The following is a 25,232-nucleotide window of genomic DNA, read 5'->3' on the forward strand; positions in this document are numbered from 1 at the left end:
AACTGGCACCTCACCTGTGTGCCCTGTTCAATAAGAGCCTCACCTCAGGCTTTGTCTCTACTGAATGGCGCTCTGCTACAGTCATCACTCTCCACAGAGGAGGAGCAACTACAGACTCCAGGAATTTTCACCCAATTAGTCTGACAAGTCTGATAAGCAAAGCTATGGAACAAATCATCATAGACCTAATAAACAAGGATATAGGGAATCTCCAAACTCTAGACCCCATACAGTTTGATTTAGTGAAGGGTAGATCATGCCTGCTCAACTTGATTGACTTCTTTAAGTCAGTCACCAGAGCTGTGGATGAAAGCAAGGTGGTTCATACACCCTACCTTGATCTGGCCAAGGCCTTTGATACCATTCCCCACTCAGGAATCCTAGAAAAACTCACTAAGCTAGGCATCAACCCCTATATCACTAGGTGGGTTGCAAACTGGCACTCAGATTGAACCCATAGCGTGAAAGTAGCTGACTCCAAGTCAGACTGCTGACCAGTCACGAGTGGAGTCCCACAGGGTTCGGTCCTGGGTCCGCTCCTGTTTGGTATCTACTTCTGTGAAGTCCAGGCCAACATGAAGGGACTCTGGCTGACAAAGTTCGCAAATGATTGCAAGTTGGGAGCTAATATTAACTCCCGTAGTTATGTTGACATCCTACAGAAAGGCCTCGAGGACACCAACAACTGGTGTCAGAACCATGGCCTTAAGCTCAATGCCAAAAAATGTGTCATCATCCCCTTTGGGGAAAACCCAATTCCCTTGAATTATCGCATTGATGGTAGTCCACTGAACACAGAAGGTACAGCAACCTCACTTTTGACCACCACATTGCAACTGTGGTCAGAAAGTCCTTATATGTGGCACATCTCATTATTAAGGGTTTTGCATCCAGGAAGAAAGGGGTCATTGTCTATCTCTACTCTTCCCTCATTAGGCCAATCACCAAGTACAATGCCCCATTTGGCATGTACCTCACTAGATACCTGCAACAACTGGAGAGGCCACAAAAGTACCTCACAAAGAGGATCCTAGGCCTTAAACACTTGTCCTATATGGACAGACTCAAAAAACTCCAACTATTATCTCTCTCATATTGCCTACTTAGAGGTGATCTCTGCTTGACAAAGCCACAACTGACCCAGCTCTAAATCCCAATCCCTCCTCTCCACACACTCCAGAGACCTCAACCTCATTACCACAAATCAACAGAACATGCTGGAGAGATAGGTTCATAACCCAGAGATTGCCCATACTATGGAATAGACTTCCCATACATGTCAAGTAGAGATCCTCACTGGCCCTCTTCAAGAGGAATCTTGATGAGTGGATGGGAAATTAAAAATTCACCACGGGGATCACTCCAGTGTCTCTACTTGACAGAGACACTAGGAACTAAGGTCAGGTGGCACGATGCCAGGGTAATCCTATGGCCTAGGCTTGTAAAGGCTCCAGGACCATTAGCCTAGTACACACTTATGAACCTATTAAAAGCATTTAGGAGCTGGCTCTGTTCATTAGTAGTACAGGAGACAATCCCAGGGTAAGTTTTCAATTTTACATCCATAGATCTAAGTTTTGGTTCAATATGGACAAGGATGAAGTTTGTTTTATTTGGCTAGGGAGTCTGTTCCAGAGCAGTGGTATCCTCTGAGATATACCCGTCCCTCTAAATCAATTTGTTATGGTTGCTTTTACAATGAAGTTTAGATCCCAGACAGTATTTCTAATGCCATTTGACTGTGCAGTAACAGTATTGGGTCAGCAGATGCCTTACCCACCAGACACAGTTCACCTCTTAGTCCTGGTATGTTCTGTATCCATCAGATTGCGGAGTCATTCCATGTAGTACTTATTTAAGCCTTGTATCCTTTTAGTAAGATATCTCTGTGGGCATTCCAGTTCTAAGCATACACATTTTCTAGAGAAGAGAAACCTCAAAAATGATATGTTTTGTCATTAGGTTATCAGAATTGGTCTGACATAAAATACCTGGTAAATTATGGAACTTTAGGTGACAATAACCTTGATGTCACAGTTTCCTATTTTAGGTAACTGGCATACATAAAGTAGAGTACATCTGCAGTACAAATGTACCAACTACAAACAAAAGATAAGTACCCAAGATGGACCCTTTATGTACTATATTACCGTAATTTGTAAATTCAAACATGACTTTTTTATTATTTAATTAAGCTATAATCTTATTTACAAAATATCTTGAAAGCTTTATATGTAAAATGTACTAATCAATGGATTGTGGGTGACACTAGCAAAAGTAGTAGTTAAATCTATAAATGTATCTACCTGAATGCTCGATTCCAAGGTTATAACAACATTGCTATACAAGAACTAGATGCATGGAACAGATCCATCTCATCTTTTGTATATATGTGCCGATACATTTCATACACTAAAATATTCCCCAGTTCTAAAAAAAAAAGCAAGGACACATTTGGAAGTCCTAACACAGGTTAATACTGCATTTTCAGGACAGCATGGTAGGATACTTGAAACTCTGAGGAGTTAATATATACCAATTTAATATTACTATACCTTGGAGAATTTCCCCATCTCTGAGTCATCATTGATCTTGGAGTTAACTAGTTGGGTATGTAGATGTAGCTTTACACATTAGGGATTTGAAGGGCTTGATCACTTTTTCCTTATGGCACATCTGAATTTCTCACTTGTGCCTAATTCACTCAATAGTTCACTGGTGTCCTGTTACTTGAAATGTGCTTGCATTAGCCCCATCCCTAAAGCTGGATAAAAGAGGCCCCGTTACCAACTATTTTCTGATTTCCCTCATCTATATGACTAGCAAGATGTTCAGTAAAGGGATGATTATAACAAGCTTCAAAATAACTTTACCCGTACATACTATGCATAAGTATACAATATAATATAACAAAACCTTCTAAAACACTGATTAACCATTACATCAATTCCTTTAGGAAACTTATCAATGCAAACATAGATCTAAAACTTTGGTTTGACCTTTTAACCCCATTTACCATCACTAAGAACTTTCCTCAAAATATATAGGGAAACAACTTCCTGGGAACAAAATGGATTCTTATGCTGGTTTCAATGTGTAAATAAATTAAATGTTTTAGATATACATATGATAAAAACTGCTTACAATATTCCAACACAGGACTGGTTAACCTTACAAAGCATTCTAATGTACACTCAAGATTTATGCAGATTAATTAATTCCTCATTTAAAGATATTCCAAATCTAATAAGTTTTCTGTATGAATTTATATATAATAGTTGTGAAAAGAAAAATTCCATTTCAAATCTATATAAAGAGTTAATAACATATAAAAATTCCCAAACCATTATACTGGCAGTTCTTAACAAAAGGTCAGTTACTGCAGTTTACAGAAGAAATTAAAACTAACATATTACTATCAGTTAATTACACCTCTAAAGTACAGTTGTGTACATACCATAAATGTAGATGTTCGAGTGTATTCACTGTTGCAGTCATTACACTTGGTTATCCTGCTGGCAGGCTACCCACAGTCATCCCGAGTTCCAAAGTCTAGGTCCGGCGTCGGTTGCTGTCGCCTCTTCCCTGACGTCAGTATGCCAGGGGTATAAAAGATGCAACCGACGCCATTTTCTTCTGCTTTTCTTGCCCCAGATGTCAGGTGCCCCCAAATAGGAAGGCTGGAAAAAATAATGCCAGAAAACAAGCATGAATAAAAATAAACATTTCCTTCATCTACAAGCAAATATGTTGTATAGAGTTGAGAAATACAGAAAAGTCCCAGCAATGAAAAGGGGGATGGTGGGAGGGTAATCTGGACTGCAACAGTGAATACACTCGAACATCTACATTTAAGGTAGGTACACAACTGTACTATGTTCATCGTGTTTTGCTGTTGCAGTCATTACACTTGGGTAGAATCCCAAAGCTGAGGTTGGGTGGCTGGGCCTAAATAGGATTGGGAGAGGCTACCAGGCCCTGCAGGACTGCAGTGGCAAAGCCTGCTCTGGATTTAGAGTAGAGAGGTAAGTGGTAGTGCTTTGTGAGGGTGTGCACTGAACTCCAGGTTGCAGCTTCTAAAATGTCTTTGGTTTGTACTCCTCTGAGAAAAGCTGCTGAAGTGGCTGCTGCTCTTGTAGAATGTGGCCTAATGCCCTTAGGCACTGATCTGCCATGTTGTGCATAGCAAAAGCGAATGCAATGTCCTATCCATTTTGAAATTGTCTGCTTTGAGATAGGCTTTCCTTGTGATCCTGCAGCATAAGCTACAAACAGCTGCTCAGTTTTTCTGAAGGCTTTTGTTTTGTCCAAGTAGAATCGTAGCTGCCTGTGCATGTCCAAGGTGTGCAGCAGTCTCTCCCCTTTATTCTGGGGATTTGTATAGAAGGTCGGCAATTGAATAGTTTGGCTAAGAGCCACACGAGAAACCACCTTTCGCATACAGGTTGGGTTTGTCCTTAGAGAGAGACCCTGTCCTGATGAAAAATGATGAAAGGTTCCACTGCCATTAGTACCTGTAACTTTGAGACTCTTCTTGCTGAAGTTATTGCTAGGAGCAGAGCAGTTTTCCATGATAAGAATTTTATATCAGCTGTGTTGGCTGGCTCAAAAGGAGGCAGTGTGAGTTTTTCTAAAACAAAATTGAGGTCCCAAGTAGGTATTGGTGCTCTCCTTGGGGATCTTATGTTTCTTGCTCCTCTGAAGTACTGCCTTAGTAGTGGATGTGAAAAAATAGGAGGTTCCATATTGTAATGAGCTGAAATGGCAGAGGCATGGATCTTAACAGATGAAAAGGATAGGCCTTTGTCCAGCATCTCAGTTAGGTATTGTAAAATCTGAGGTATATATGGAACAAGTGGTTCGAGTCCTTGGGCCTGGTTCGAAGCACAGAATCTCTTCCATTTTTCTGCATAGGATTTCCTAGTGCTGGGCCTCCTGGCTTCTAAAATGACATCCATAACAGCTTTAGAGAGAGGTGTGGTTTGAGTGACTATTATCTGCCATGCAGACAGATTTAAGGTTCTGAGTTGATTGCATAGAATTAGGTTGTTTTGTTGAGTCAGTAGATGAGGAATTTGAGGTAAAGGCCAGGCTGGGCCTTGAGACAAGCTTTTTAGAATTAGGTACCAGTGCTGGCGTGGCCAGTCAGGGGCAATCAGGATACGTTTTGGCTTCTCTTGTCTGACTTTTAGGAGTACCTTGGGAAGAAGAGGCAGTGGAGGGAAGGCATAAACTTTCAGGGTTTCCCAGCTGAATAAAAGAGCATCCACTTTCCATGCTTGTGAGTGATAAGTCCTTGTGCAGAATGTCTGTAGTTGGCAGTTGTGAGGGGAGGCAAAAAGATCTATGTCTGGGCGTCCCCATTTCCTTGTTATCATGCTGAAGACCTGTGGATTTAGTTTCCATTCGTGTGGATCCATGAGATTTCTGCTTAGTTCGTCTGCCAGTGTATTTTCCTTTCCTGGCAGGAATTGTGCCTGCAGATGTACTTGATAGGTCAGTGCCGTGTTCCACAAAGTCATGGCTTGCCTGCAGAGGGGGTATGAATGTGTGCCACCTTGTTTGTTTATGTACCACATAACTGTGGTGTTGTCCGTCTTTAGTAATAGTTGTCCTGGATGTAGTAGATCCTTGAAGGCTGTCAGGGCATTCTGTACAGCTAGCATCTCTTTTTGATTGATGTGAAGATGCATTTGTTCCTTGGGCCACGTGCCCTGAATACATTTTCCTGCCATGTGCGCCCCCCAGGCATAATCCGATGCATCCATTGTTATTGTATGCCTGGCTGTGGGCAAGGTGAAGGGATGTCCCTTGTTGAGGTGACAGGCCCGGGACCACCATAGAAACTCCTGTTGTAGACAGGGAATTATAGTTATTGTTTCCAGGCTGTGGCAGTGTTGAGTCCAAACACTTTTTAGATACCATTGTAGTTTCCTCATATGCAGTCTTGCATATGGAATTAGTAGAATGCAGGATACCATGAAACGCAGGGCCTGCAGAATTTTTCTTGCAGGGAGCTGGGTCTTTGTTGCCATCATTTTGAAAGTAATGAGTCAGTTGCCTTTGTTTGTCTGGCGGGAGATAAGCCATCTGGGCAGTTGTATTTAAGCTTGCACACAGGAATATTATCTCTTGAGAGGGCACTAGTTTTGATTTCTTTTCGTTTACAGTGTACCCTAGGCAAATTAGTAATGTTTTTACAAATGCCAGATGTCTTAGTAGAATGTCCTTGCTCTCTGCTTGAATAAGGCAGTCATCCAAGTAGGGATATATTTCAGTTCCTCTGTCTGCAAAATGCAATTATGGGTGCCAGGCATTTTGTGAAGACCCTGGGCGCAGTAGATAAGCCAAAGGGCAGTGCAGAGAATTGGTAATGCATTGAGCCAGCTATGAATCTGAGGTATCTTCTGCAAGATTGTCTGATTGGGACATGCAGGTATGCCTCCTTGAGGTCCAAGGTAACTAGCCAAGCCTTCTTGCCCAGCATGGGTAGAAGTTGTTGTAGTGTTAACATTTTGAATTCTGGAACATCCAGGAATGTATTTAGGATTGACAAGTCCAGTATTGGTCTCCCGGCTTTGTCCTTTCTGGGTACCAGGAAAAGTCTTGAGTAAAATCCTTGTCCCTGTTCTTGCTGTGGTACCTTTTGAATAGCTCCCATGTCCATGAGAGCAGCAATTTCCTTTTGTGCCGCTGCCCATTGGTTTTGTGGCAGGTTCGGCATACCTTTTGATTTTGGAAGGGTGTGAAAGTGGAACCTGTAACCTTGAGTAACTATATTCAATACCCATTTGTCCTGGGTGATTATGTGCCAATTTTGTGCGAAAAGTGCTAGCTTTCCCCCTAGGGGTGCTGCCAAAAGGTAAGTGCTTGGCCTTTGTAGGGGGAAGTCATTGGGACTGTTTCCTGTAAGGTTGTGATTTGTCTTCTCCTCCTTTGGGGGTAGAAGCACCCCAGTGTTTAGGTCTGTAGAATCCTTGGGGCTGAGATCTGCCTCTTTGTGGCCTGAGACCTGAAAAGACCAATTTTTTGAAGGCCAGTTTCTACTAAACCTAGGTGGTTGAACCTGTAAGAAATCTTTTACTGTCTGCATAGATTTTGCTTTATCCTCCATTTTCTTTAACACCTCTTCTGCCTTAACACCAAACAAAGTATCATGCTGTAGTGGAGCATCCAATAATTTTACTTTAACATGTTCAGGTAAACTTGGTTCTTTCAACCAAGCATGCCTTCGAATGACAGAGCCTGTAACTGTGGCTCTGCAGGAAGCCTCTAATGAATCAAAACCACATTGCAAAGTATGCTTTCCCACTTGTTCAGCTGCCTGCAATAATTCCTGCATTTCCTTATTGTCAGGATTTTCCGAGTTTGTAAGCATTTTCTGTTTTAACAAAGACCTAAGGTACTGTTGGTATTTCAGCATGTGAAACTGGCAGTTTAAAGCCCTTACAGCTAAAGTAGCAGAAGTGTAAACTTTTTTCCCCCATATATCCAGTGCTCTAGAATCCCTATCAGAGGGGACAGGGTTTTTTGCGGTGGAAGCCTTAACCCCTTTGGGACCCTGAGAAATTGTTTCTGGGTCAGCAGCAGGGTTTTTATAAAGAAATTTATGAGAGTCAGGGACCCTGTAATACCTGTCTGGCTCGACTGGTGCACGGGGTAAAGTATCAGGAGACAGACTGGATTCAGAAAAAACATCATCAATAATATCAAGCACAGGAGGGATAGCTAGGGGCCTGTGCTGAGGCAGTAAAAGAAAATCTCTGAGCCTTTTCTTGGATTCTGAATAATCCTGGCTCTCCCAGTGGAAATGCTCCCTCATGGTGTGAAGAGTTTCCCCAAAAGAATAATCCTCCGGTGGAGAGGCTGAAGGTATAGATTCTTCAGCATCAGAGTCCTCATAGGGAGGGAGAGAATAACCCTGATCTGAAGAGGAATCACAGGAAACAGAAACCTGGTCAGAGGAATCATAATCAGTGTCTTGCCTAGGCCTTTTATCAGGAGGGGGATGGGAACCCCTGATCAAAGTAATTAAGTCTTCGGCCATTTTAAGCATCTGTTTCTTTGGCATAGATGACTGTCCAGGAGAATGTTGTACTTGTTTCCTTGTCTTTTATACTTTGGCTGCTGCAGAGGACTTAATAGTAAGCTGTGAAGGTCTGAAAACGCCCTCAGAAGCCGATGCCTGCTCAGCAGCTCCGGACCCATCTGAGGGAATAGTTTCCGTAGGCCCAATACCTTGAGTATCCAGAGGCCTATTTCTCTCCACGTGGGATTCGGATACGGCCTGTGGCTCTGAGGTAGCGGGTGTCAGGGGCTGCGAAAGCGCCTCACTGAGAACCGGCAAACTGGCGACTTGCCTGGAAGAGGCTTCTTCGTCAGTTTTGGACCTCAGATGCCTGTCCTTTTCCTTGTCTCTGCGCTTTTTTATGAATTCCGGTCATTGGTTGTTCCGATGGCATTATATAGTTAAACCTTTGGCCAAAATAATGTAAGGCAAAATCAAACCGATGTTTAATAGTGCGTTTGTTGAATCTAGCACAAAACCGACAACTAGTAACGTCGTAATCAGGGCCTAGGTAAGGAATACAGTAAGAGTGAAAGTCCTTATGAGGTATTTGCTTCCCACAAGAAATACAATTGTTAACTTTTACTGACATCGGTCTGGAGCAAGAAAAAGTTTCCCCAACGGGGTACTTAGCTTTATTAAAGACTTCGGTTCTGAAACTCTGTTTCGAAAATCTCAGGAGTCGTCCGACCGGCACTTGCGAACTGCTTTTGCTTCGGGCACTGCGCGGCAAGAAAGACTGAAGAAAATTGTGCCGGTTGCATCTTTTATATCCCTGGCGCACTGACATCAGGGAAGAGGTGACAGCAACTGACACCGGACCTAGACTTTGGAACTCAGGCCGACTGCGGGTAGCCTGCCAGCAGGATAACCAAGTGTAATGACTGCAACAGTGAAACACGATGAACATCACACAGTACTGGAAAATATTTAACTGGAAATACTTACATAGAGCATTTTTAACACCAGATAGAATTAAAAAGATCAGTACTACTACAACATGGAAGAGAAGGACATCTATGGTTACGGTAAGATTTTACACAACTTTTCTATGTCCTATTTACATGTTCAAGTATTCTGTACAGTTGGTTGAGTACCAAAGCTCACTGTGAAGAAGGGGGAGGTGGCCTAGAAGAATTCTCCAGGAAACCATGGAGGATAACCCTGGCGAATCTAGCGCTGGACCTGGAAATCTGGTCTATTTTGTAATGCTTTGTGAAAGTATGTGCAGAAGACCAAATGGCTGCCTTAAGAATAGTGGGAGTGTCCAGGCCTTTGAAGAAGGCTCTAGATGAGGCCTTTGCCCTAGTGAAATGGGTTTTAACACTGCCTTGCAAGTCTTTACAATGGTGTGTTTAACAGAAGTTAATAGGCCTGGATATCCAGGCTGAAATAGTTTGCTTAGTTACTGCTTTTCCCAGGGCCCTGAGGTGAAAGGAGACAAACAATTGGTCAGCCTGTCTGATGTTCCTGGTTTTGTGCAGGTAGAACCTGAGCTGTCTGTGCACATCAAGGGAATGAAGTACTGTCTCTCTGTGGAGTGGAAAAGAAAGTGGCTAGGTGGATGGCTTGGTTTAAGGAAAGGCCATTGACCACCTTGAGCATGAAGGATGGCTTGGTTCTGAGGGTTACCCTATTTCTGTGGAAGATGAGGAAGAGTGGAATAGCCATGAGTGCTTGCAACTCAGAAACTCTTATAGCGGAGGTCAAGGCCACCAGCAGAACAGTCTTCTACAGTGTTTTAGGGAAGCTTTGTATGCTGGCTCAAAGGGAGAAAGTGTGAGCTTCTCTAAAACATAGTTCAGGTCCCATGGAGGTGGAATGGGTTTCCTTGGTGGCCTGAAATGAAGTATCCCCTTAAAGAACAGTTTCACAGGCAATCTGGAAGGTATGGGGGTTCCAGTGGTAGGCAATAGAAATGGCAGACAAATGGGCCTTAATGGAGAATTCTTCACACAGATAGGACAGCACTAGGGGGACCTCACTCTGCAATGGGTCCAACTGTCTTCTAAGACACCATATGGAGAATCTTTTCCACTTGGATACACAAGATCTCCTGGTATTATGTTTCCTGGCCTGCTGCATGGACAGTGAGCATGTCCTCATTGTAAAGGTGCCTGAAAGGGATTCATATCCTGTCACCCACAAGGTGAGGTGGAGAGATTGCCACTGTGGGTGGATTTGGGTCCCCTTGTCCTATGTGAGAAGGTCCATTCTGAGTGGTAGCTCATGGTGATTGCCCTTGCCTAATTGCAGGAGGAGGGGGAACCAGTGCTGTCTTGGCAAATAGGGAGTCACAAGCAAGATCTTCAACCTGTCTTGCTGGATCTTCAGCAAAACTTTCTGAACAAAAGGGAAGAGGGGTAATGCATAGAGAAACATCCCCTTCTAGGAAATTGAAAAGGCATCTGTTGCCATCACCAGGGGTTCTGGCAGTCTGGCGCAGGAGGAAGGAAGTTGTCTGCTCATGGTGGAGGCAAACAAGTTTATCTGAGGTGTACCCCATCGGTGGACAAAGTCCAAGAAGACATCCCTATGTAGCATCTATTTGTGGGACACTGTCATGGACCTACTAGGGGAATTTGCCTGCAAGTTCTGTTGGGAAGGGATGTATACTGCCTGAAGAGCGATTCCATGACTGGTAGCCAGTTCCCACACAAGGAGAGCTATTCTGCAAAGTAAGATCCAGTTCTACCCTGCTTGTTGAGATACCACAGTACTGTGGTATTGTCTGTGAAAAGCTTTAGGGGGACCCTGCTGGAGCCTGGGATGAAAAGACTTCAATGCCAAATATTGCTTTCATTTCTCTTATATTGATGTACTCTTTCCTGTGTGTTTCTGGCCAAACTCCCTGCAGTTTTAGGAGCCCCAGCATAGCTCCCCAACTGAGGTCTGAGGCATCTGTGTATATGACCTGTGTTGGTTTTGGGGGTTGGAGTGGAAGGGCCATGTTGAGCTTCATCTGAGTCAGCCACCAATGTATTTCCTGTTTGGGGCAGGGCAAGAAGGGTACACTGTACTCCAGGGGATTGGAGTGCTGCATTGAAACAGACCCTAGGTATCACTGCAATTTCCTCATGTGAAGTCTTGCTAAAGGCAGCATAGGAATAGTGGAAGCCATGTAGCCCAGGAGCCTGAGGTACTGATTTGCACTCATTTCCTTGGTTTGAAGTACCAAAAATAGATATTGAGTCAGGCTTTCCACCTTTTGGGGTAGAAGGAAAGCTTTCATGATGTCTGTCCAAATTCTGCATCCCAGGAACACTATGTCCTGGGTGGGGTCTAGATGGGATTTTGGGTGATTTATCTGAAACCTAAGGGACTGCAGGAAGGCAATAGTTTTCTGCATCTGGAGCAGGGGGGAGGCTGTTTGCAGTCTGCCTGGAGTAATCTGTCCAGATAATGGAAGATGTGGCTCCCTTGAGTCCTGCAGAAGGCAATCACTGGTGGCAAACATTTGGTGAAAACTCTGGGTGTTGTGGACAGACCACAGGGCAAAGCCAAGAACTGATATTGAGAGGATGCCACTGAGAACCAGAGCAAAGTTGTCCACAACTGGTTGTAAGAGGTGGAGCTGATCTTTTGGGGGCTAGGAAATACCCCTTCTTTTTTGAGGGGGGGTTAATCCAGATCATGACGTACCTGTGTTCTATTATTGAAAGCACCCACTTGTCTAAAGTGATGAGTCTCCACAGCTGGAGACAATGAGAGAGATGTAAGGAGAGAGGAGAAGGCGGATTCAAGCTTGGCAGGGAGTCAGTCACACTACCTGCCTGTCTGGAAAGGGCATCATCTGGCTGGCAGTTGGAGTTGCCCTGGCAGGAGTGGATTGTTTGTGGGAGCTTTTCTTGGCCTGAAGAGGAAGCAGGACCTGAATGCTTCCTGATAAACCGGGTCTTGGATGGCTAATTCCTTTGAAACTTGGAAATTGGAGATACAGATGCTTTAAGTCTTGCATCTCCTTACCTTTTTGTTGAAAGGACTTAAACAAGTCTGTAACCTTGGATCCAAACAGAGCTGAATTGTCTAAAGATGTATCTACTAGTTTAGGTCTAAAATCATCTGGTAGAGGCTGAATGTGTAACCAGGAATACCTTCTTAGAGCAGAAGCTGAAGCCTCAGCAGCATCATAGCTGCACCTGAGAGGTCAGGGAAACAAGGGAGGGCAGTTGAGCTTTGGCTGTAGAGTCAGATAGATCCAAAAGCTGTTTGGAAATGTCCTCCAAAAGGGCTAAGGCATATTTAGACGCGTGTCTAATAGTTGATTGCTCTGAAAGCCAGAGTTGCAGGTATACACTTTTTTACCCAAACACTCCATAGCCTCGTGGTCTTTTGTCAGCAGGGAGGGTGGTAGTAGAGGGCAGTAATTTCAATTGGTGGCAGAGAAGTTCTGAAGTCTGGTGTGTGCAGACATCACTTTTATGCCCCATGCTCTGCTAGCCAAGTCAGACATACCATGCAGTGATGCAAACTTTTGTATACTGGCTGGACGTTCAGGTAGCGAGAGAGGAAAACCCTGCTGTACAGAATATTGCAACGTGTGAATAAAAGGGAATTCCACTTTACTCACATGGACAGTAGTTGTGGTATAGTCATATCATCTGAGGGCAGTCTGTTCCTTGGTAATCTCTGGGACATTGACTAGCTTCTTTGAACTAATTATTGTAGCATTCGCAGGGATTCCAGGAAAGCTTACTACCCTTCACCTTCCAATCACTTGCTTTGTATGAACTTTATTTCTTTTTAAACTGTGACCCAACCAACTAACAATTCTTATGTGGACGAGGTTTCAACTCATCAATGTTTACTTGAATGCATTCAACTTTGCATTACTGCTTACTTATAGCAAACCACCACACTGGTCTCTATTCACATGGCTACACCAACAATGTGTTTGTCACTGATGCAATTTGCCTAGTCATTTTTTTCTACACGAATGTGATCACTGAATTATTTTAAAGGACTTGTGGTTGGAAAAGTTGCATGAAAAATGCAAGGGAGCATGCCCACCCCCTACAAATAAAACTTTTATAACTCATCAGGTAGAAACTTTGTCTTCATTTATCTTTTAATTTATCCAGTTGACGCTTCATACATTTGAAACTTGAGACATAGAAGGGTTTTTAACACAAAAACTATCTTTGATGAGGCCTGGCAGTAGTCCAGGAAACAGAAGCCTAAGGTGAATATAGCCAAGAGCAAAGTAGTCTTATAAACATACTAGACAAAGAATGTTCCATATGCAATTACTAGGCTAAAGACCCCAGAGGGTTCATACTTTACATTACATTCTAACTTGATGCCCAAATGACACAAACTGACTTTCAGAAGTATTACTCAATAGCAGACATGCTTATCTGTGCAGTTGCTTTAGATTGACAGTGGGCTATGTGACGGATGCCTTGTCAGTATTAAAAAAAACACAACCATCATATCTTCAATATATTAGGATGCAGTATCAATGATAAAGTAGCACTGGAGTCTCTTGCTAATGGCGAAATGTAATTGGGCATTATACCCATTTCAGTGTTTAAGCTACATATTTAATGCATTTGTTTCCCTTTAAGGATATAAAAAAATATGTAAGATTCACTTTTTAGCTACTGATCATCTTGACCTTCTGGTCAAAGTAACACAAGCTAGAACTAGCTTAGGTGGCAAAGCTTTCCTTCAACTTAAAGCACCAATTGTTCTCATGTTTTCATACAGTATGTATTATTCACAGTACAAATTCTAACACAGTAAAGGCTTTAATGTAAAACATGTTGGGAGCAAATACATGTATGCATGCATGCAGAGGCATGCATTTTTTTACATGAATAAAATGTTTATTACCACTAGGAATTTGATCAGTGTGTTTATTCAAATAACGCACTCACACAGTCCAAAGCTGCCTGCTCAGGACCATCTTTACTAGCTAAAACTGGTCATTTTCACCTTAACAGTACTGGTTTTGGTTAATCACAAAAAATATCTTTGAATCAGTAACTTACTTATAAAGGTTCAGACATTGCAGGAAACCAAAATGCACATATGTGCATAAGTTGTATTTACATGAAAGTAGCAAAACATGACTGCTGAAATAAAATTTTAAGTGCGTTTTCATTTCTTTTCTCTTTGTCAACCAACAGCACAGTAAGATGTCTGAGTGTACTTAATGGTGAGCAGCTCTTACAGCTTTCCCGGCAAGAGATTCTAAGTGTCTGCCCTGAAGAAGGAAATGAGGTGTATGCTATGCTTAAAGACATGAGGCTCCCTGCTGAGGTAAGTGTGTAAAATGCTACAAGCTGCATTGTCATCACTTAATTTGGTTGCAAAAATGCTAACCACCTGGAGATGACTTACAGTGAAGCAATGGAAAATATTTTCAGAGAGACTGTTTTAATCAGCTTATTATCAATGTAATGGAGTGCAGTCAGCAATGATCACTCAGAGATTAAAGTGTAATATCTTTAAGCTAATTAAAGGAGTCCACTTAAAACTGGCTCTGATCCATACAATGTATTGTGCTAATATATGGCTTCAGAGCATTAGCGGCATTATTGTATGTCATTCATTGTCACATTAAGAACGAATCAGATAAGTTAAGGAGGCACCATAATATCCTATTGCATGTGTGACAGTGAAACATGGGAAGCGTTCAACGGAAGTACAATAGTAAACAAGTTATTTAACTACTGGAGATTCTGAAAGACTACAGAAAGTAGGTGGTATGAAAGCCAGGGAAGCCTTGTAGATAAAAGTAAATGTGGACTAATTGTCAAAGTCAGCAGAAGTACAGTTTTGTACCTACCATAAATGTAGATGTTCAAGTGTATATACTGCTGCAGTCATCACACTTGGGTTATCCTGCCGTCAGGTGGTCCCCGCAGTCGGCCGAATCCCAAAGTCTTGGTATGGTGTCGGTTGTCGTCACTTCTTCCCTGACATCAGTGCGACAGGGGGATAAAAGAGGCAGCCGACGCCATTTTCTTCAGTTTTTCTTGCCCCAATACAAATAACTATGCAAAAATACCTTAGTAGATAAACAATAGTACTAGCTGTTAGCAAATACACCATATAGACATGCATCCAATAGATTGATGTACATGGAATTATAACTAACACCCTGGTATGTAGAGGGGATGGTGGGAGGGTAACCTGGACTGCAGCAGTATATACACTGGAACATCTACATTTATGGTAGGTACAAAACTGTACTATGTTCATCGTGTTATACTGCTGCAGTCATCACACTTGGGTTGAATCCCAAAGCTATGGATGGGTGGCTGGTACTAAACTTGGTTAGGTGAAGCTAGGATGCACTGCAGAACTGCAGTGGCAAAACCATCTCTGGTTTTAGAGTATAATGGAAGGTGGTACTGCTTGGTAAAGGTGTGTACTGAACTCCAAGTAGCTGCCTCCTGAATGTCCTTGGTTGGAACCCCCCTGAGAAAGGCTGCTGAGGTTGCTATAGCCCTGGTAGAATGGGACCTAATATTAACAGGCACTGCTTTCCCATGGTGCGAGTAGCAAAAGCAGATACAATGTACTATCCATTTGGAGATGGCCTGTTTTGAAATAGCCTTTCCTTGTGAACCTGCAGCATAGGATACAAAGAGTTGGTCAGTTTTTCTGAAGGTCTTTGCATTATCCAAATAGTAACGTAGCGGTCTGTGAATGTCCAAAGAGTGAAGAAGTCTTTCTCCTTTATTCTGGGGGTTTGGATAAAAGGTGGGTAAATGAATGGTCTGATTCAAAGCCACACTGGATACTACCTTTGGCATAAAGGTAGGGTTAGTTCAGAAGAGACTCTGTCCTGATGGAAAATGATGAAAGGTTCCACTGCCATAAGTGCCTGTAGTTCTGAGACCCTGTGTGCTGAGGTGATAGCCAGCAACAGAGCTGTTTTCCAGGACAAGTATTTAGTTCTCCTGAGAAGGCTGGTTCGAAAGGAGGCAGTGTTAATTTTTCTAAAATGAAGTTGAGGTCCCAAGCTGGCATTGGGGGTGTTCTGGGGGTCTTATATTCTTAGCACCTCTGAGAAACTGTCTTAGTAAAGGGTGTGAGAATATGGGAGGATCCGTATTATATTGAGCTGAAATGGCTGAAGCATGGATCTTAATGGATGAGAAAGAAAGGCCTTTGTGCAGCATCTCAGTTAAGTATTGCAGTATTTGAGGAATGTTTGGTATCCAAGGATTTTGGCCTTTAGCCTGGTTCCATCCATAAAATCTTTTCCATTTGTCTGAGTAAGTTTTTCTGGTGCTGGGCCTCCTGGCCTCCAAAATGACATTCAGGACGTCCTTTGAGAGAAGTGTTGATTGATAGTTCAAGGTATTCTCCATGCAGCTAAATTTAAAGTCCTGAGCTAACTGTGAAGGATCTGAGACTTTTGCTGAGTCAACAGAAGTGGGAATTGAGGTAAGATCCATGGAGGGCTGTGAGTCAAGGTCCTTAGTAATGGGTACCAGTGAGGATCATTTGTGGTCTCTCTGATCTGACTTTCAGTAATACCTTGGTCAAGAGAGGTAGTGGTGGGAAGGCATAGACTGTCAATGCTGTCCAACTGAATGATAGGGCATCTACTTTCCAGGCTAGGGAATGATAAGTCCTTGTGCAAAATTTCTGTAGTTGGCAATTGTTGGGGGAGGCAAATAGATCTATGTCTGGGCGTACCCACCTTTGAGTTATCATTGAAAATACTTGTGGGTGTAGTCTCCACTCATGAGGATCTGCCAAATTTCTGCTTAATTCATCTGCCAATATGTTTTCCTTTCCTGGCAGGAATTGTGCTTGCAGTTGTACTTGGTAAGTCAATGCTGTGTTCCACAAGGTCATTGCCTGTCTGCATAAAGGGTAGGAGTGTGTTCCTCCCTGTTTGTTTATGTACCACATAACTGTGGTGTTGTCTGTCCTTAGTAGTAGTTGTCCTGGATGCAAGATGTCCTTGAAGGCTGTCAAGTGCATTTTGCACAGCTAGCATCTCCTTTTGGTTGATGTGTAGATGCATTTGTTTTGCAGACCATTTGCCCTGTATGCACTGTCCTGCCATGTGTGCTCCCCAGGCGTAGTCTGAAGAATCTGTCATAGTTTGGTTTGCTGGAGGTAAGACAAAAGGAAGACCCTTGTTTATTTGACATGCTTGAGCCCACCATAGGAACTCTTTGAAGGCAGGGAATGAGAGGTATACTTGTTTCGAGGCTGTGCCTGTGTTGAGTCCATACACTTTTCAGGTACCATTGTAATTTCCTCATATGCAACTTTGCATGTGGAATTAGTTGAATGCAGGATGCCATGAACCCCAATGCCTGCAGGATTTTCCTTGCAGTGAGCTGGGTAAAAGTTGCCATCTTTTTGAAGTATTGAGTCAGTTGTTTTTGTTTGTCTGGCGTGAGATAAGCCATCTGGGCCGTTGTACTTAAGCTGGCACCCAGGAATATTATGTCTTGTGAGGGTATTAGCTTTGACTTCTTTTTGTTTACTGTGTACCCTCCTAGGCAACTTAGCAGCTTTGTTACAAATGCCAGATGCTGTAATAGGAATGGCCTTGCTGTCCGCTTGGATCAGGCAGTCGTCCAGATATGGATAAATTTGTATTCCTCATTGTCTGCAGTATGCAATTACTGATGCCAGGCATTTCGTAAATACTCTGGGCGCAGTAGATAAGCCAAAGGGCAATGAAGAGAATTGATAATGCTTTGTACCTGCCAAAAATCTGAGGTATCTTCTGCAATCTTGTCCGATAGGGACATGCAGGTATGCCTCTTTGAGGTCCAACATTACCAGCCAAGACTCCTTGCCCAGCATGGGAAGAAGCTGCTGTAGTGTGAGCATTTTGAATTTGGGTACCTCCAGGTATGTGTTTAGAATTGAGAGGTCTAAAATGGGTCTCCAGGCTTTGTCCTTTCTTGGTACTAGGAATAGTCTTGAGTAAAAACTATGACCTTTGCTCCTTTGTAGGTACCTTTGGAATTGCTTTCATATCCATGAGAGCTGAAATTTGCATTTCTGCCTCTGCCCATTGGTTTGGAGGCAGATGTGGCATGCCTCTCATCCGTGGTAAAGTGTGAAAATGAAATCTGTATCCTCGGGTAATGATATCCAGAACCCATTTGTCCTTTGTTATGATGCGCCAATTTTGTGGAAATAGAGCCAGTTTTCCTCCCAAAGGTGCTGCCAGGGCAATTTTGTTTGGCAGGCGAAGAGGGAAGTCATTGTGTTTGTTACCTGAAGGGTTGAGATCTTTCGTCTCCACCTCTTTGAGTTGTTGTATGTTATTGTCTAGGCCTGAAAGAACCTTGTGGCTGGCCTCTGCCCCTTGGGTGTCGGTACCTACCCCTTTGGGGTCTCTGTCTGATGCAGGAAGGGACCAGTTTTTTGATGGCCAGTTTCTGCTGAAACGAGGAGGTTGTACCTGTAAAAAATCTTTTAACTGTCTGCATAGATTTTGCCTTTTCTTCCATTTTCTTTAAAACTTCCTCTGCTTTGACACCAAACAACACATCTTTCTGCAATGGAGCATCCAATAACTTTGCTTTGACATGTTCTGGTAAGGCTTGCTCTTTTAGCCAAGCATGTCTACGTATTACAGATCCTGTGACAGCTACTCTACATGAAGCTTCCAATGAATCAAAACCACACTGTAAGGTATGCTTTCCCACCTGTTCTGCTGCATGCAGCAAATCCTGCATCTCTTTGAAATCAGGTTGATCTGTCTGAGGGATCACTTTCTGCTTTAACTGTGTAATCAAGTACTGCTGGTATTTTAGCATGTGGAATTGGCAGTTTAAGGCCCTCATGACCAAAGTGGCAGACGTATACACTTTCTTCCCCCATCTTTCTAATGCTCTGGAATCTCTTTCAGAAGGTAGTGGATTCTTAGCAGTAGAGGCCTTAACCCCTTTGGGACCCTGGGAAATGGTTTTGGGGTCTGCAACAGGGTTTTTATATAGAAACTTATGAGAATCAGGAACTCAGTAGTATCTGTCTGGTTTAGCTGGTGCAGGAGGTAAGGAATCCGGGTTTAGACTAGATTTGGTGTAAACATCATCCAAAATGTCTAAAACTGGAGGAATTGCAAGGGGTCTATGCTGTGGAAGAAGAAGAAACTCACGGAGTCTTTTCTTAGAGTCAGAGTAATCTTGGTCTTCCCAGTGGAAGTGTTCCCTCATAGTGTGTAGAGTTTCCCCAAAAGAGTAGTCTTCGGGGGGGGGGGGGGGACAGAGGGAATGGACTCTTCAGCATCTGAGTCTTCATAAGGAGGGAAGGAATAATCCTGGTCCTCAGAGTTAACCGAGGAGATGGATGCTTGGTCAGAGGAAGGAAAATCTTCCTCCAGTCTAGGCCTTTTGTCAGGAGGGGGTTGGGAACCCCTGAAAAGGATAATTAAATCCTCAGCCGTCTTAAGCATATGTTTTTTAGGCATAGGGGCCTGTGGACCCAGTTTCCTAACTTTTAAGGGGGCTTTAAGTTTAGCATAAGACTTAATAGAGATAGTTGTTGGTTTGAAGACACCTTCAGAAACCGAAGGCCTGTCCAAAATCTCCGGATTACCGTCAGGGTTGGCGTCCGAGGGGTGAGGGGAAACCGGCTCTTGAGGCCCAGCTGATTCGGTCTGGGAGGCCGTCAGAATTTCTAAATCAGCGGTAGTCAGGGGCTGCGTAGGCGCCTCGCTGAAAACCGGAGAACCGGCGGCAGGCCTTGCTGAGGCCTCAGTATCTGGTCTTGGCCTTAGTTGCCTGTCCTTATCTCCTTGCATTTTTTAATCATTGCTGATGTCGGTTGCTCCGACGACATGCTATAGTTAAATTTTCTGCCAAAATAATGTCGGGCGAAATCTGCCCGATGCTTGATTGTACGTTTGTTGAACCTAGCACAAAACCGACAACCAAAGACGTTGTGGTCTGGGCCTAGGCAAGGAATACAATAAGAATGAAAATCCTTAATGAGGTATTTGCTTCCCACTAGAAATGCAATTATTAACTTTGTCTGACATCGGTCTGAGGCAAGAAAAGTTTCCCCAATGGGGTACTTAGCTTTAGAGAAGACTTCGGGCTGAAATTCGATTCAAAAATCTCAGGAGCTAGCCGACCGGCACTTGCGAACTGCTTCTGCTTCGGGCACCGCGCGGCAAGAAAGACTGAAGAAAATGGCGTCGGCTGCCTCTTTTATCCCCCTGTCGTACTGTCAGGGAAGAAGCAACGACAACCGACGCCGGACCAAGACTTTGGGATTTGGCCGACTGCGGGACCGCCTGATGGCAGGATAACCCAAGTGTGATGACTGCAGCAGTACAACACGATGAACATCCAATGTTCTCTACCCTATTTTTCACCTAAATTGAAATGAATTGTTTGGCCATTTCTGTCATACTCCCTTTTACTAGTCCATTTTACTGTTACCCATCTTCCCATCATTAACACTGCCCTTTGGTAGCTACACAGTGATTGCTGTGCGTACAGTCTTGGGACCGCTGAAAACATTACAAAAAGATAGCAGGTGTAATAGGCCAAGTAGCACTTACATCTTTCATGGTAGCTCCAAACAAAGCAACAGAATTTGGTTCTTAAAAGTATTCATAATAAAATCAATGTGTTCTAGGACTTGGGTCAGATAACTTGTGTAACCAGCCCAGAAGCTCTCTCTTAATGCAGTTAAGCCTTTAATAAGATCACAAGTCTGTGGCCTACATTTTGCTGCTCATTGCCTGTAAATCTTGTGACATCTGTCAAGTAATCCATATATCAGACATGCTTATATCAATACTCAAAAAATACCTTAATATTTGTCATTAGAGAAAACGTTTACCCTTTGACAAATTAATGCCATTTGTTTCAGATATCCAATAACTGCAGTGACTTCTAATCTGCTGCTACAGTATTCAATTTTTTCTTGGTTTCTCCATGTTAGCCTGTAATGGTAATTCCTAATTTAATTGCTTTTCTTATTGCTCAGTTTGTCTACAATACATCTTTTGTGCTTTTCTCCTACCACTGTGACTTACGTTTTAGACCTTACCCATACTATACTTTGTTTCTTGAGCACCATTGCCCTCTGTGCTCAAGTATGCACCACTGCTTTGCATTCATTCAATTTCTAACAATATGTTAGCTGTAACATCCACTCCAGTTTTTAATTGAACTGCCATTTCTCTGAAGCTTTCACCAGAAATCACCCGACTTAGCATTACATTCCTTATTGTTGTATGCAATTAGCCCATAAAAGTAAACCTAACTCTTCAAACCACTGCAGTCATTTCAAATGCTGTTTCCACAGTACACATATTCCTATTACATAGGTATTTGTATATCTGATACACACACATTCTTTGTGTGTGTATATACAAGTGATAATGGAAAAGTAGTCAAAGCACTTAAGGATTAAAAAAAAAAAATCAAGTGTTTAAGGCATGTCTGATTAAACGTGCCATATCGGATATGCCCCATTTTTTGATGTAAAAGCTCATCACAGAGTTGTAGCGAAATTGGTTATTTGGGAAATGTGACTTTCACCCATGTCGGGCTCAAGTTAAAGACCAGCCAGGAGTTTTGAAAAGCTGTTTTGACTGCTTCAAAATCCAGTTAGCTGTACAAAAGTGGTTATTAAATGGAATGACTTGCTCAAATACATGTGCAATCAGTATGAATGCATACATATACCCACATATACATAGTGGTTGCTAAAAGCCTTTGTTACAAGCCATATGCCACAGACATGAATCTGGTTAAAAGGATGGTGAGGTAGAACAATGTGGATGGACAGATGGTGATCAAGAGATCAAAGTACTTCCTCTTAACAGATTCACAGGCTGCCCAAGTAATGAAATAACTAGCATTATACACAGATTCAAGTCATTAGATTAAATGTCAAGTGCTATAATGCCAACAGTCAGAAGGCCAAACTAAACTGTTGTGCCCCCCTCACCCTCTTGCTATTTACCTCCACTAAAGTCAGAGATTGAGTTTCCTGATCCCCGCTATACTGTGATCACACATTACATGCTCCACTATTCAAGTATGCCAACATTTGTGACATCAACATAAGTGTCAGATGTTATACCACTCAACATTTATGTCCATCAAAATCATGTACCCATGATATACATTACATAATTTAGTACCTGAAACAATTACAAGGGCAGCTACAGAAAAAAGTTATGTACTTACCATAACATCCCATATTAGTAGTCCATCTCACCCTTCATTCTTTACATATGGGATCGGAGCTGATCCTCGGCTCTGACTCTGCCTATTTACAAGCTGGAAGACTTCTGGTTGGCTTGTGGCTAGGTAGGTATCCCAAGGTGCACCAATACAATCCCCAGATCTTGTTTGCTGCTGACTAGAAAAAAATAAACAGCCCAGAGAAAAAGCCAATACTAAAAGGTCATCATAAATAATGAAATTAGTATTTTCCTGTCTCCAGGTACTTCCAGGATGGGGGCAGGAGGGCGGGCTCGAAAGAATGAAGGGTAAGATGGACTACTAACATGGAACATTATGGTAAGTACATAACTTCTTTATGTTAAGTAGTCCTATCTCACCTTCATTCTTTACATATGGGACAGCGTCCCTAACACCTTATCCTTGGGTGGCTCAAGGAAAAATACTCCTGAGTACCATGGAACCAAAAGATGCTCTACCCCTGGAAGTTAAATCCAATGAGTAATAAAAGTGTGAGGGGTAGCCCACGTAGCAGCTGCACAAATATTGTCAAGTGGAACCCTGGCTTGAAAGGCTACAGAGGTAGATTGAGATTTGGTAGAATGAGCCTTGATTTTAAAGGGTAAAGGTTTATTCTCAGAACTGTAAACATAAGCTATACAGCTAGAAATCCAGTTAGAGTCACTTTGGAAACTGGTAAGCCCAACCTGGATTTGGAGAAGGAAATGAATAATTGATCCAATTGTCTAATGTCTTTAGTCCGGTGCGAATAAAAACGTAATTGTCTATGGACATCCAGCTGGTGAAACCTGTACTCAGCTGCACTGGAGTGATTCAAAAAGAAAACCGGAAGTTCTATGGACTGATTCAAAGTGGTATGGGAAAAGACCTTGGGGACAAAGGAAGGGTTAGTATAAAGGGACACCCTGTCTTTATGAAAGATCAGATAAGGTGGTTTGACATACAAGGCATGCAATTCTGACACCCATCTGGCAGACGTGATAGCCACCAAAAACAAAGTCTTTCAAGACAAGAACTTCAAAGGGCATGAATGAGAAGGCTCAAAGGGCGGCGATGTTAATTTTGAGAACACAAAATTTAAATCCCATCAGGCCACAGGCTCTTGAATCAGAGGTCTTAGCATAGTGGCACCTTTGAGGAATGTTTTGCACAATTTATGAGACATCAAGTTAGAATCTGGAAACCCAAATGGAAATTTGAAACCGCTGCCAATTTGACTGATAGTGGCAGCCACAGATCCTTGTTGAAACAGTTCAAAAAGAAATACCAAAACCACTGGAATGGAGGCAGTGAAGGGGTCAAAATCAATTTTCTCCACCCAGAGAGAGAATCTTTTCCATTTACTGGAATAAAGTTTCCTAGTAGAAGGTTTATGAGAAGATGTAAAGATGCGAGTCACGGAAGGTGAGAAGTCGTGAAGCCTGACTATGGATGGAACTGGAGCAGCCATGCTGTCAAATTGAGGGTGTGTAAGGAGGGGTGAAGTGAACCCGACATGTGAGTCAACACATCTGGAACTGGGTGCAAAATCCAAGGATAGTCCAGGAGAAGAGGCCTGAGGAAGGGGAACCCAACCTGACGAGGCCAGTAAGGAGCAAGGAGGATCAATTTGCTTCCCAGCTGTTGCACTTTCTGAATCAACTTGGGAATGAGAGGAAAGGGAGGAAAAACATACAGGAGACCCAGGGGCCAATCATGAACAAGTGAGTCCCTGGGTGACTCCCCCAAAGGGGGGATGAGGAAAAGGTAGCTGCTGCATTTGGCAATGATTGGGCTGGCATAGAGATTGCAGCAAGGCTGTACCCCACCTGTGGAAAATCTGTTCCGCTGTTTCTTTTTTCAGAGACCACTCGTGAGGCATCAGGATCGCCTGGCTGAGCTTGGCAGCTATCACGTTGGTTGTCCCTGGAATGTGCCTCACCACCAGAAAGTGCCGAGAAGATATCGCCCATTCCCAAACTCGCATGGCCTCTCAACAGAGTGGGTAAGATCTGGTTCCACCGGGTTTGTTGATATACCATACTACAGACATGTCTGACTGTATTGCAATGGTCCCCAGAGGAAGAAGGTTGTGAAGTGCTTGCAATGCCAGGAGCACCGCCCTCATCTCTAGAATGTTGATATGCAGGTGGGCCTCATGGTCTTGCCATGTGCCTTGGACAGTCCTGCCTAGATAATGCCCCCCCCACCCTGTGAGGCATCTGTGGTCAGTGGCAACGGGTTGAGGAACAGTTGAAGCGCCTGTGGTCAGTTGATTGGGTAATGCCCACCAAAGGAGGTCCCTTCTTGCAAGATTCTGTCAGTAGAATGTGATGGGATAATGGAAGGTGCTGGAAGGACCATTGGGACGACAGGAGCCACTGAATAATTCTCATGTGTAACTTGGCTAGTAGCACTAATAGTATGGTGGAAGCCATGATCCCAAGGAGCTGCAGAACAATATTGGCTTTGACCCTTCGCAAGGGGAGAAAAAGCTGAATTTGAAGCACCAGGTTTTGTGCCCTTTTGGCAGGAAGATGAACCACCATGTGTGTGTCTACTAACTCTGCACCTATAAAAATCACAGATTGAGAGGACAAGTCAGATTTTTCCCATTTTATGGAAATTCCCAGTTGGGCACAAAGCTGAATAGTATCGTCTCTGTTCTGAAGGAGTAGATGCCTGGTGGGGGCGGTCAGGAGCCAGCCATCTAAATACAGAAACACCTGGAATCCTCGACGTCTCAAGTGAGCTGTCACCACTGCCATACATTTGAACACCCTGGGGGCTGTGGTGAGAATAAAGGGCAGACCACGGAACTGGAAGTGACTGGCTCCCAGCCAGAAGCGTAGATGACTCCTTGACACCCTGTCCATTTTTATGTGGTAGTAAGCTTCTTGGAGATCTATTGAACATGTCCAACTGTCTTTCCCTAACAACGGGAGTATAGACTACAGTGTTACCATCCAGAACTTGTCCTTTACTGATTTGTTCAATCTGCTGAGGTCCAGAATGGGCCT

General features: G+C 43.1%; 1 protein-coding gene across 1 annotated transcript in view; it reads left to right on the forward strand.

Moving 5' to 3' along the window:
* The window catches only part of LOC122805805 (epidermal growth factor receptor kinase substrate 8-like), a 293,418-nt gene that overhangs the window by 253,363 nt on the left and 14,823 nt on the right, over positions 1 to 25,232 (forward strand). Inside the window, exon 11 of the mRNA XM_044076069.1 lies at positions 14,200 to 14,332. Coding sequence (XP_043932004.1) covers positions 14,200 to 14,332 — 133 coding nt within the window. The remainder of the gene's footprint in view (positions 1 to 14,199; positions 14,333 to 25,232) is intronic.

The sequence above is a fragment of the Protopterus annectens genome, chromosome 7.part0, assembly GCF_019279795.1.
Source record: "Protopterus annectens isolate FY-2018-M chromosome 7.part0, PAN1.0, whole genome shotgun sequence".
NCBI lineage: Eukaryota > Metazoa > Chordata > Ceratodontiformes > Protopteridae > Protopterus > Protopterus annectens.